At 40.1% G+C, this 14167-nt stretch overlaps 1 protein-coding gene across 11 annotated transcripts in view; it reads right to left on the bottom strand.

The window, feature by feature from the left end:
• Window positions 1-2291: 2291 nt before the first annotated feature.
• fhit (fragile histidine triad diadenosine triphosphatase) overlaps window positions 2292-14167 on the bottom strand; it is a 1297392-nt gene continuing 1285516 nt past the window's right edge. For 10 of the 11 annotated variants that reach the window (XM_068051602.1, XM_068051603.1, XM_068051606.1 and 7 more), the window contains 2 exons: window positions 4166-4282; window positions 2292-3952 (listed from right to left, as the gene is read on the bottom strand). In XM_068051602.1, the coding sequence (XP_067907703.1) occupies window positions 4181-4282 (102 nt within the window). In that variant the 3' untranslated portion in view covers window positions 2292-3952; window positions 4166-4180. The remainder of the gene's footprint in view (window positions 3953-4165; window positions 4283-14167) is intronic. The other variant, XM_068051609.1, reaches the window with a different exon arrangement.

The raw sequence follows: 14167 nt of genomic DNA, 5'->3' as shown, positions 1-14167 counted from the left end.
TGCTTCAGGATGTCCTTAGGATGTGAAAGTACCTCTTTAAATGCAAGTTCTTTGTCTCTTTTACTATGATCCCTAAAACACCTACCTTCGTTAACACATCCCATGGAGATCCAAGGTATAATAATATTATTATTCAAAATAGCAGTGATCCCCATCTAGTAAATCCTTTTGGCTATAATGAAATTGGGGTGTTTGTTCAAGGCTAAGGCAAATTCAGTATGAAGTGTGTGATTAATGTTCGGCGGTCCACTGATATTATACATTGCACATCTCCAGTTCCTAATTTTCAAGAAGCAATGCTGTAGTCCAAGACAATAGATTTAGCAAGGATTATTTGGAAGCTTAGGTTCCTAATGCGCAGCACTACCTTCAATCTAGCCAACTGTTTCATTATATATGCTATAATCATCAGGGCAGTAAAATTTACTGATATTTATTAAAACTATTGAAGAAAAGATACAACTATGCATTTTTGGGTGATTACATTTGTCTAATTGTGAGACGCTGAATGAAAAGCCTTAAATCATTATGATCTTTTTCTATATCAGTGACTAATTCAAAAGCACCACAAGTATTTGAAATGATATCAAAGCTTTGTAAAGGAAGTGTAAAACATGAAGCTAAATCTTAGGGATTAGTTTAGCAGCTAGCAGAATCAGTAATGCTTATGCTGGGTGTACAAAGAACCCTCCTGAAATATTTTGCTTAACCGTTAAGGGTTACACCATATATTTACAAATATTATTCAATGCATTTTAAGCCTTTCCTATGGCCTGAGTCTGCAAATGTTCAAGAGTTTTCTGTAATGTCTGATGACTGCAGTTATCCACAAAGCCAAAATAAGCCAATGGGAAGTAACATGTAATACAAAAAGGTCAAATTTTCCTTGTCATTGCGTTGTTCTTTCATCTTATTGAATAACGGTGATAGATTTTCAGGTCCATCTTATCTGCAGTACAAAAAAGCCTGGGCTTCCGTAGTGCACAACAGAACTAAAGGATCGGGTCCCACACAGTGTGTGAACACAGAATACCAATCAAGCCTAACTCATGGCTACATAAAAGCTGCTTGACATTAACCACACAAGACATTAATATATACTATTTTTATTAATTTGTCAAGCCTGAATGAACAACTATTTTTGATAGATCAAAACAATATGCAATTGAGGCATATGGTTCATAAACAAACATTGCTTTAACTGAAAAACTGCTAATCTTGAAATTGTTCAACTATATACTTGACCGATAACTAAACTTGTCAGTCTCGGAATGAGTGTCATTGGGAACTGTTATGTTGAAAAGGGGAAGGAAAGGACCAATTATGGGTACAGAGTAGGTTAGAATAACCCAATTCATCTACAACAACAATAACAAAATCTAACATGGTAGTGGATAGCAAGTCTTTCACTGTGTGAAGATGACAGTATCCAAGGATAGGATTATTGGAAAGACCATTAGATGTGAATTCTTCTGTCACATTAAATGCTGCTCAGTAGTTTGTTCACACAAAAAAATTACTGGCCTGGCTTTTGCGGTATTAATGATGGCAAAACTGTCAGTGTTCGCCGTCATTACTCCTCTGAAAATGAAGCAACTTCTGAAGTCTACATATGTGCAGTTAAACATGGAAATTCAGATTCAAGCTTCTCCAGAGGGTGCACTGTTGAGGTCTCCCCAGACTGCAATCAATGGAAAATCATTGAATTGATGAAAACCTCCACTATTATGCCCTTAGTTTTGCTGTAAAAGCCCTTGAAAAAGTTACAACTTGCTGAATAAGTCCACAATTATTGCTAAATGGCCACACAAATTTTATATTCGTTAAATGTCAAATTTCTCCATTATAAGAAACTTCATATATTTTTAAAATAATTTTTAAAAGTTGATTTATGATATTTTACCTTCTACTTAAATCCCATGTGTGTGTCCCAATCATTTATTTCGCTTTCTGTAAAATTTAAAAATTAGAAGTAAAGGGATTCAGTTGCTTTTACGTGCTGGTTTGTATGAATATTTTAAAGTGATTGGCTGCTTGCCCTGATTGATGAGATCATTGTTGCTGGACACCTGTCGAACCCCTTGACTTGCTGCCAGATTCAAACTAACATTGGGAAAGGGGAAAAGCAAAATACTGCAGATGATGGAAATCTAAAATAAAAACATAAAATGCTGGAAATACTGAGCAGGTCAAGTAGTATCTGTGGATAGAGAAACAGAGTTAATGTTTCAGATCAATGACCTTTCATCAGAATGGTGATGACAGGTCATCGACCTGAAACGTTAACTCTGTTTCTCTCTCCACAGATACTGCCTGACCCGCTGAGTACTTCCAGCATTTTCTGTTTTTATTTGGGAAAGGGGAAGTCAGTGCCACAGTGATCACTAGATCTTTGTGGGCAACTTTCTTCAAGGTCAGTGATAAATGCTTCACTGCTGACTGCAAAATCCGGATCATTGGCTCGCAAGCTAGATGACTGTGCACTTTAAGAGGCTCATGAAGCTTTCAAATCAATATTCATGTGATAGCAATACTACTGTCATTAGACTAAGATATGAGAATCATACCAGATCAGAATAGGACAGCACAAAAGTAAAAAGTAAAAGCCTGTGATGGGTACTTGAGGGAATTAGAGATTCTGCAAATGTAATTCAATGTAAGGTTTTCATGTCTGCAAAGCTGAATACTGACAAATTTTGTTTTTCTGATGTCTCCGTAAATATCAAAAAATCCGTTACCAACTGAATTCACCATTACATTTTTTTACAATAAATGTCATGAACGGTTGCTTGTACTTCCTTTTATCCAAAACAAAAGCTTTCCACTCAACTACTTTGATCTATCCATAGTAATTGGAGTGCAAATCCAGACTGTGTGATCTGCAAACAGGTTTCAGAGAAGAGGATGCTGGCTGTGAGCGCTGACATGCAGAAAACAGGTATCATGAATGACTCACTGGATTGTGCACAACATAAAAACAATGAGCACGACAGATAAAGAGGATAACAGAAATAGTGATCTGCACAGCAACAATGATCACACCAAATTAAACTGAACAATATTCCATATGTCAGGAACTAGTCAGAGTTACTTTGTGATTTTCACTGCAGTGCTGAATAGTATGGATTTCACTGGAAACAATTGCTAAAAAAAGACAAACAAAAGAGCAATTTTTTTTAATGATTTGAAAATTTCAAACTTTGCCTTGAGAGTTGCAACATTTAGCATAAAGGACTGAATTTAAAGTGGAGGTAGCAAAAGGTTTATAAAATGTTTTGTGTGACATTTTACTATGTCTATACAGTGTGGTTACACTGTGTGGTTGATGATTCAATGGGCTTACTGGATGTTTTCCTCCATTAGCTACTGTCAGCAAATAAGTGGATGAGAAGAAAATGCTTCCCATTTTATACTCATTTCCTTTTCCACAATGATGTCCAAAGGAAAATGTGGCCATTGTTTTATCAGCTCTTTCACATGCTATAAATATTTCATCATCATAATTGTAAAACAGAAATCTAAGCTCATTTGGAAATTGCTACACATTTTATGGCATGCTTTAATGGCATCATGAACATCAACATAGGCTTTTCAATATTGATTGACACAGTTTCCATTTAATCAAAAGTTAGGTACTAATCAAAACAACCAAATCAGAATTAGCAGAGAAATTAGGCTAGGTGCCTGTAACTATAACGTACAAGAGTCACATCTTAGTAGGATACAATTACATTGCCAAATTCTTACAAGGGCACTTCTGCTCCGAAGATACATCAGATATATTATTGGTTGATAGCATAGAAATCTAGCCTCCTTGAAGCTTCAGATATTGCTTGATCAGTCGTAGTTGTAATTTAACAGCCATTTTAGATGCGGATCTAGTTCAGGATGAAGCATTCATTAATCTAATCTTCCGAATTCTCCACACTCTTGAAGTTCCTTGGGTTCTTGGCTGAAAATCATAGAGCATGACAGTAATATAGGCCTAAGGAGCCAGAGTATCACAGCAAATCAAAACAATTATTTTTCATCTGTTCATGTAGGCATTAGTGGATGCTGTCCAATACTAAATTATTCTAAAATATTAAAATGTCTTACTATTTGACTACAAGTTTAATAAATCTTTAAAGTCCATGTATGTAAAAAAAATCAAAAGTAAACATACTGTAGCTGACATTGACTAGATGAAGTACTTTCTGAGGTCAGCAGCCTCTGATGCCATCTCTTCCTCTGTCCTCCACTGTTGTGATTCTTCAGATATCTCTTGGTCATGCTTCTGGAGCTTTTAATGGTTGCATGTGTGGGTTGGACGATAAATATATGAAAGGAAGAAATTACATTAATTTCCATGCATATATACTCTTTCTAAAGTGAAACTTGATCTGGTTGTGCCAAATTAAGAATTTTAAAAATGAGTTAGAGAGAGGCATCTTATGCAGTTTCGCGAGCCCAACAGCCATAAGCAGGGTCCTGCGATTCTTTATTTAAACTTTGCTAAATCCTTACACATTTCTCTATTTTCACACTGCTAGGCAGCTGAAGTATGCAAGGTGTGAAATTTAAGTGGATTAACCTCACTGATCTCAGCTTCTTAATCAGACTACTTTAGATGCATTTACACTTGAAGTTATTTAATTTAGACTGCATGAAATCAGAATTCATTTGTTGGGTCCCTGCATTTTCACTGCTAAGTTCAGCTTTCTTACCACAGAAGAAGAATGACTGACCTACAGAAAATTGGGTTGGCGATAAGATTGATGGACTAAAGGACTGAGACATGATGAGCCAGTGCACAGATGCTAGTTCCAAGTGATCCAAACTAAACAAGTGCCAATGTTAAAGTTGACTTTTGAAAAAACTGTGCGCCCAGCCTCTGTGCCTTCTATGTTTCTTGTGAAGTGTATAAACTGCATGGGATTAACCCCAGCTCCTTATAACAACTTACGTCTATATTTTGTCCTTGGCTTAGAAAAATGGCCCAAAGCACTTCACAGTTAAGGGTCAAATCCATGCAGAAGAGAAGGAGATGTTAGGCAAGGTATGTCTTAAGGTACCTTTTAATGGTGGGGAAAGATGTAGCAAGGCAGAGAGGCTTTAGGCTGAGTTCCAAAGGGTGGACTGAGATGTCTAAAGATTCGGCAAAGGGAGGAACGAACCCATAGTAGACCAGTATTGGCCAAGCAGGGATATAGGTCTGTAAGACTTGCAGAGGCAGATGAGCAAGGCTATGGGGGATTTGTAGACAACGATAAAGATTTGGAGGTAAATGAGCTGAGAAGTGGAAAGCTGGGTGGGTAGACCCATGGGTGGGATAGAATGCATGCAGTGGAGGTCTAGTTGCATTGCAGTTTGTGTAGGTTGAGTGTTTGTGAGGCGGTGAGGACGGAGCTGGAAAATTCAAGTCTGGAGGTGACAATGGCATGAAGGAAAGTTTCATCAGCAGTGAAGGTGAATTAGAGTTGGAGACAAGTGATATTTTAGAGATAGAAATAGGTGGTCTTGGTAATACAGTAAATGTGGATGTAACACTAAATTGTGGATTGTTGAGTCATAGAGTTATACAGCACAGAAACAGGCCCTTCGGCCCATCGTGTCTGTGCTGGCCATCAAGCACCTATCTATTCTATTCCCATTTTCCAGCACTTGGTCCGTAGCCTTGTATGCTATGGCGTTTCAAGTGCTCATCTAAATACTTCTTAAATGTTGTGAGGGTTCCTGCCTCTTCCACCCCCTTCAGGCAGTGTGTTCCAGATTCCAACCACCCTCTGGGTGAAAATTTTTTTCCTCAAATCCCCTCTAAACCTCCTGCTCCTTACCTTAAATCTATGCCCCCTGGTTATTGACGCCTCTGCTAAGGGAAAAAGTTTCTTCCTATCTATCCTATCAATGCCCCTCATAATTTTGTATACCTCAATCAGGTCCCCCCTCAGCCTTCTCTGCTCTAAGGAAAACAACCCTAGCCTATCCAGTCTCTCTTCATAGCTGAAATGCTCCAGCCCAGGCAACATCCTGGTGAATTTCCTCTGCACCCTCTCCAGTGCAATCACATCCTTCCTATAGTGTGGTGACCAGAACTGTACACAGTACTCCAGCTGTGGTCTAACTAGCATTTTGTACAGCTCCATCATAACCTCCCTGCTTTTATATTCTATGCCTCAGCTAATAAAGGCAAGTATCCCATATGCCTTCCTAACCACCTTATCTACCTGTGCTGCTGTCTTCAGTGATCTATGGACAAGTACACCAAGGTCCCTCTGACCCTCTGTACTTCCTAGGGTCCTACAATCCATAGTATATTCCCTTGCCTTGTTAGCCCTCTCAAAATGCATCAGCTCACACTTCTCAGGATTAAATTCCATTTGCCACTGCTCTGCCCATCTTACCAGCTTAACTATATCGTCCTATATTCTAAGCCTTTCATAGAAAAATAGAAAATAGGAGCAGGAGTAGGCCAATTGGCCCTTCGAGCCTGCTCCACCATTCATTATGATCATGGCTGATCATCCAACTCAGTAACCTGTTCCCGCATTCCCCCATATCCTTTGATCCCTTTCGCCCCAAGAGCTATATCTAACTCCTTCTTGAAAACCTACAATGTTTTGGCCTCAACTGCTTTCTGTGGTAGCGAATTCGACAGGCTCATCATTCTCTGGGTTAAGAAATTTCCTCTTCACTATTTACGACACCACTAATTTTCTTGTCATCTGCGAACTTACTGATCATACCTCCTATATTCACGTCAAAATCATTGATGTACACTGCAAACAGCAAGGGACCCAGCACCAATCCCTGCGGTACACCACTGATCACAGGCTTCCACTTGCAAAAACAACCCTCGTCCATCACCCTCTGCCTCCTGCCACGAAGCCAATTTTGGATCCAATTTGCCAAATTGCCCTGGATCCCATGGGCTCTTACCTTCTTAACCAATCTCACATGCGGGACCTTATCAAAAGCCTTACTGAAGTCCATGCAGACTACATCAACTGCTTTATCCTCATCTACATATCCAGTCACCTCCTCGAAAAATTCAATCAAGTTTGTTAGATGCGATCTCCCCCTGACAAAGCCATGCTGACCATCCCTGCCTCTCCAAGTGGAGATTAATCCTGTCCCTCAGAATTTTTTCCAACAGTTTCCCTACCACTGATGTTAGACTCACTGGCCTGTAATTACCTGGGTTATCCCTGCTAAACTTCTTGAATAATGGTACCACATTCGCTGTCCTCCAGCCTTCTGGTACCTCTCCTGTGGCCAGAGACGATTTGAAAATTTGTGTCAGAGTCTCTGCTACCTCCTTCCTTGCCTCACATAACAGCCTGGGATACATCTCATCTGGGCCTGGGGACTTATCCACTTTTAAGCTGGCTAAAACAGCTAATACTTCCTCCCTTTCAATGCAAATTTGTTCAAGCATATCACAATCCCCCTCCCTGATTCTACACCTACATCGTCCTTCTCCAAGGGTGAACACAGATGAAAAATAATCATTTAAAACCTCACCTATGTCCTCTGGCTCCACACACAGATTGCCACTTCAGTCCCTAATGGGCCCTATTCTTTCCCTGGTTATCCTCTTGCCCTTAATATACTTATAGAACGCCTTGGGATTTTTCTTTATCTTGTCCACCAGTGTTTTTTCATGTTCCCTCTTCATTCTCCTAATTACTTTTTTAAGTACCCCCTCCCCTGCACTTCCTGCACTCCTCGAGGGCCTCCGCTGTTTTCAGCGCTCTGAATCTGCCATAAGCCTCCTTTTTTTTCCTTATCCAATCCTTCATAACCCTTGACATCCAGGGTTCCCTGGACTTGATGGTCCTACTCTTCACCTTTACGGGAACATGTTGGCCGTGATCTCTCACTATTTCCTTTTTGAATGACTACCACTGGTCTGATGTAGACTTTCCTACAAGTAGCTGCTCCCAGTCCACTTTGGCCAGATCCTGTTTTATCATATTGAAATCGGCCTTCCCCCAATTCAGTATTTTTATTTCCGGTCCATCTTTGTTCTTTTCCATAACTACCTTAAATCTTATAGAGTTATAGTCACTATCCTCGAAATGTTCCCCCACTGACACTTCGACCACTTGTCTGGCTTCATTCCCTAGGATTAGGTCCAGTACCACCCTTTCTCTTGTAGGACTTTCTACATGCTAGCTCAAAAATCTCTCCTGTATGCACTTTAAGAATTCAACCCCCTTTAAGCCCTTTGCACTAAGACTATCCCAGTTGATATTGGGGAAGTTGAAATCTCCTACTATTATTACCCTATTATTTTTACACCTCTCTGAGATTTGCATACATATCTGCTCCTCTATCTCTCCCTGACTGTTTGGAGGCCTGTAGTACACTCCCAGCCAAGTGATTGCCCCCTTTTTGTTTTTAAGTTCTACCCATATGGCCTCATTTAAGGAACCTTCAAAGATATCATCCCTCCTTACTGCAGTAATTGACTCCTTGATCAACAGTGCTGTCACACCTGAAGATTCTATACCCTGGAATATTGAGCTGCCAGTCTTGCCCTTCCCTCAACCATGTCTCTGTGATAGCAATAATATGTTCCCATGTGTTAATCAACGTCCTCAATTCATCTGCCTTACTAGTAAGACTCCTTGCGTTAAAATAGATGCAATCCAGCCTTGCATTATTTGCTTGTGCCTCAACAGGACTATATTTGCTCTGCCTTCCAGACTGACTCAGTTTCTCTTCTATATTTGACTGTGCATCACCCCCTACTGTACCTCCACTGTGTATCCCATCCCCCTCATTGAGTTAATCATGAGCAGGTGTCCAGGAAGGTGGATGGAATTAGAGACCTGGATATGGAGAAATGGATGGGGATTGAACAGAATGGCTTTGGTCTTGCCAATATGAGCTACTGAAAATTCTGGTTCATTCACGACTTGATGTGCAGTGACAGTTTTGGAACTAAAGGTGGTGATGAATAAGTTAAGCTGGGTATCAATTGCTGATCACCTACTTATAAATAATGTAGTTTTGTGATAGTACATTGATGAGGAACAGGAGGGGTTGAAGTTTGGAACTTTGGAGCACAACCCTTCAATTTCCTGATGTTCTGCTTGACCTAGGTAAATTCAATATCCCTGTGCTTCCCAGTGACGTGATTTGACTCGAAGGGAGCATGAGTTGGAAATAGAGTGATTGCACTTAATTGACACTTATCTGACCCACATTCCCTTGAAATACAGTCGCCTGATGGGAGTGTGGGATTACTGAATTTTGCCTTATATTTAAAGTATCAGCACTTAAGAATTACATCTTCTAATATAGTGAACACAGCCTCAACATTAAATTTCTCACAATGACAATAATATACTCCTAGCCTGTTAAATGTCCTAGTGAACAAACTACATGATATTTGAATATAAAACAAGCTAGTTACTGTGGCTCTCTGTTGACAAGTAACGTTTGACTCATGGCACTTCAAACAAAAAGCCACCAGTTTAGCTGGCTGCCACTTAATACCTAGCTTGCCCATCTACTTATGTGAAAAGTCAGGTCAGATTGTTAAGCATTAAATGCAAAGAGCTGAGCTCTTCATAGACAAGACAGAGGTTGAATACAGTAAATGATTTTGAAAAGGTTAAAATACATGATTGATCAAAATAAAAAGCTTAATTTCTACAACGCATTTTAAAAATATTATATTGAGCTATTTCTAAGACTGGACAGATTTAACATGCAATCTATGTTATCATGCTGCAGAAATTGGCTTTTTAGTGCAACAGAATTTGAAAATCTCTCATCACAAGCAAAGGTGATTCTGGTATAACAGTGTGTTGCAATAAAGCTTTGTAAGCATATGAACATACGAATTAGGAGCAGGAATAGGCCACTCGGTCCCTCAAGAAGATCATGGCTGATCAGATTGTAACCTTGACTCCACATTCCTGCTTACCCCCAATAACCTTTCAGCCCCTTGCCTGTCAAGAATCTATCTACCTCTGCCTTAAAAATATTCAAAGACACTGCTTCCACTGCCTTTTGAGGAAGAGAGTTCCAAAGAGTCACGGCCCTCTGAGAGAAAAAAATTCTCCTCATCTCTGTCTTAAATGGGCAACCCCTTATTTTTTAATAGTGACCCCTATTTCTAGATTCTCCCACAAGGGGAAACATCCTTTCCACATCCATCCTGTCAAGACCCCTCAGGATCTTATATGTTTCAATCAAGTCACCTTTTGCTCTTCTAAACTCCAGCAGATACAAGCCTAGCTTGTCCAACTTTTCCTCATAAGACAACCCGCCCATTCCAGGTATTAGTCCAGTAAACCTTCTCTGAACTGCTTCCAACGCATTTACATCCTTCCTTAAATAAGAAAACTAATACTGCATACAGTACTCCAGATATGGTCTCACCAAAGCTCTGCATAACTGAAGCATAACCTCCCTACTTTTGTATTCAATTCCCCTTGCAATAAACAATAACCTTCTATTAGCTTTCCCAATTGTTTGCTGTACGTGCTTACTAACCTTTTGCAATTCATGCACCAGGACATAATTCCAGCATCATACATTTTGAGAAAATTATTTTCTTGTGACCTGCGCATAGAGCTTGATGATTATTTTCCTGTATTTTGCACCAATGACAATAGGAAACATCAATTCCCATGGACGTGGACGTAAAAGCACAAAAAAAATTAAATGAGAAAAAGCCATCCACGCCATTAAAAGTATTCCTTGAAGACTGTATATGATCTGCCCTTTTATGAACAGTCCAATTTATTTAAATCCGCTGAAGGTGGTGAGTAACTACACTTGAAACTTCAGAGATGAAGGCTTGTGAAATTTCGTCCGAGGCCCTTGAAGCAAACTGGTAAAATAACAGGATATCAGTGTATCACTGCAACTTATGATATTCAACCCTGGCCAGTTCTGCTTTACTGATGGTGCCTCCATGGTGCCTGCAGCAACAGAATCATCACGTTCCAGAGATATGATCATTATTTATGTTGACATATATCCGTATCAAATTTAATCATGTTCTCAACCAGATAAATATCTAACTTGATATCTAGAGATCACAAACCCATTACTCTTCATTACCAATAGCCCCACCACCTGTTTAGTTAACATAATAGTACAAATCTGGCCATGTTTATCAGATAAGAAGGATTCTTCTAAATCAGAATTGTTAAAAAAAATTATCTTCGCAGATTTGGGAAGACGTTATACTTTAAATGTTGCGTTTCAAAACAATTGGTTTTCCACAGGCTTAAAAAATTGCAGGCTGAAGGCACTTCGCTGAAGAGTTGTTAATGGGCCAAGTATTGAAAATATGCATTTAAGCTGGACAAGCCAGTTTGTGGAAAGATTATGTCTACTAAAAAAATTACACAATAAGGGTCAATGTTCTTATCCTAGGCTCATTAAAGAAAAACTCATATTCATCTTAAGATGCATAGGAAATGTTTTCTTTAAAACAACAGCAAGGCAGGAGAAATAATGGGATTCATTGATAGACCTACTGCTGAATCATCGAACAGAAAGGTCCAAAGGGCAGCCCTCCCACTGGCTGGGATCATAGAGAGAAAAGGACAACGGATATATGGGCCGTCAGTGAGCCAGCTAGAGCATTGAAGAGACATAACATAATGAGCTGAATTTTATTTGGGTGCTGTGCTCCGTGGCGGCTCACTTTAAATTCGGCGGGGTGCCTGCATTCAGCGTCCGCCGCAGAGCCCCCATGATATTTTGCGTGGGGGCTCATTTAAATAATGGGGGCGAAGCTCCTGCCCCCGATGACATGTAGCGGCGGCGTCCACATCCCCGGCAACGGTGTCCAGCGCCTCTGCACAGGCGTGGCACCATTTTTAAAGGGCTTTAAGCCCTTAGAATTACTTCAAATTTTTCAATGGGCAGCAGTATGAAACAACAAAAAATAAGTGGATGGCCCTTTCCCAACCCCTCAATGGTCATTTCAATGTCCGAAATGACCAACACGTTCCTTTTTCCCTACCCGAACTTTACCCCTTAAACTTATAACATTTGGCCTATAACCCATTCCCACCATCCCCACAACTAATAAAAATTGAGTTCCCCGCTCCTCCACCCCTCCGGCCCTGAAATTGTTATTATGCCCCCCTCCCCACTAGGTTCTCGCCTCGGAACTCCGTGCAGAGTTCCGAAAGCACACGAAGGCCGAATGGAAGCTGTAAAATCGGCATTGGACAGCAGGTAAGTTAATTTGAATATAATTACTGTTGATTTAAATATGCAGATGAAGGGCCTGACACCAGGTGGCAGGGGGACCGCACCGAGGTCCCCCCACCGCTGGTAATATGAGGCGGGCCCTTCTCGACATCGCGGGTCGAGGCGGGTCTTTCCCTACAACATTTTACCGACCCCTGTGCCGTGACCCGCAGTGTCGAGGGGCTGGTAAAATACAGCCCAATGAGGGAAAACTCACTCATCCTGAACACATGATCAGAAGGCTCTCCAAGAAAAATCAAGCAAGCCTGCTACAATAGAAGTAGTGTGGCTTCTTAATTATTTTTCTTATTCTTGATAAGTGTTGTGTAGTTAGTTGAATCAAGGTGAAATTTGATTGCATCTGGTAAAAATCGTACATTCACTTGTCCCACTGAGTGTTTTAGTCCAGATTTGGAAAAAGTCAGAGAAATGTAGGAGAATATGTGTGAAAGGCACAATATCTAATTCAGACAAGAGGATCTGATTGTTACAGCACTAGCTTATGGCATCATATAATTACATAGAGGTCAGTATTGGACACTGCTGCTTATGGACGTGATCAGTGCAGATGTATCCAAGGGAATACATAAGGCAGGCCCAAATCTTGTAACAGGAACTTCTACATATATATTGCAGAAAAATAATAGCCAGTTCGTGGATGAATCACAGACAAATATTGGATACCTCCCTATATGTGTGCAAAGGCATGATCTAAAGTAACTCAGTAATTCATTGATCACCTGGTATTCTGTGAATATCTCAATATTATAAGACATGTTGTACTGTCATGTATGATTATGATAGCTGAGTATTTATACAATCTGGCATCATGTACCAAACACTACTTATGAAATTCAGAGAAATGAGGGAGGCATACTGTACATCATAATTATTTTATTATCTGTGATATTTTACAAAATCACATTCTTTTTATTAAATGTATTCAGATATCCTGCTTCTAAAAGCTAACAGTGACTCACAAAGGGCTCACTATTGTGTTTTGATATAAACAACAGGTTGCTTCAAGATATATATTTTGCTTCCAAGAAACGCAAGGCATGCAGATGAAAGTTTGGTACGCTCCAGTCAAAGCCGTGGGTTGTATGAAACAGTGAGCAGACGTGGTGTGAAATTGATCAAACATCTAACATAGCATTAAACTCATAATCAGAGCCTCCTTTGCAAAACATTCTTCTCAACCCTCTTCAGAATGTTGCAACAAATGACCAAGACATTGTTTATAGATTACTTCTTTCAGTAAGAACACATTTTCTAGAAGTTGTGAAAATCGACTGTTTCATTTTGATTTCAAAACATTTTGGAGCCAATTTCCACATTGGGCAGCACCATGCCAGCATGCTCCTGAAAACTGTGGTGCTGAACCCACTTGGATTTTTGGGTTCAGTCAAAAGCAACTGGGAAATAGACAAGTTCCAGACCGTAACTGTCTATAATACAAGGCAGGCAGCAGCTTAAAGAGGAATTACTGCTCTAGTGGTCAAACGATGAAACAAATACAATTGCCAAAGATCAGCCATGTCAATCAGTAGTCATGGGAGCAGCAAAGTGCTCTGTTTTTCAGATTAGGCTGTAGTAATTTAATTGGATCAAGTGCATCAGAGCAGGGAACTGCCACTTCCTCAAGATAGTCACCGAGTTACCAACAGAGTGGGTCAGGGTCCAGCAGAAAGGCAGTGGCACATGTCAATGCAAATAGCAATGTGCAGTGGCCTTGAATACAGAATTACAAGAAGTTTAGTGACCTCATCAAGCATGTCAAGGTGGAAGGCCCCATCACAATCTCATTGTTCCCTCGCCCACACAGACACAGAGTAATTGAACAGCTTCCCAGTATTGTTCATTTTATTAGATCTGCAGTGTACTGCGAGAAGCTGCTATTGGGTGGTCAGAATGCACCATAGTACATATCATAGCAGCTACCTTTCCCATCAATACC

The sequence above is a fragment of the Heterodontus francisci genome, chromosome 19 (assembly GCF_036365525.1).
Source record: "Heterodontus francisci isolate sHetFra1 chromosome 19, sHetFra1.hap1, whole genome shotgun sequence".
In the NCBI taxonomy this organism is placed as follows: domain Eukaryota; kingdom Metazoa; phylum Chordata; class Chondrichthyes; order Heterodontiformes; family Heterodontidae; genus Heterodontus; species Heterodontus francisci.
This window is presented reverse-complemented; position numbering and strand designations above follow the sequence as displayed.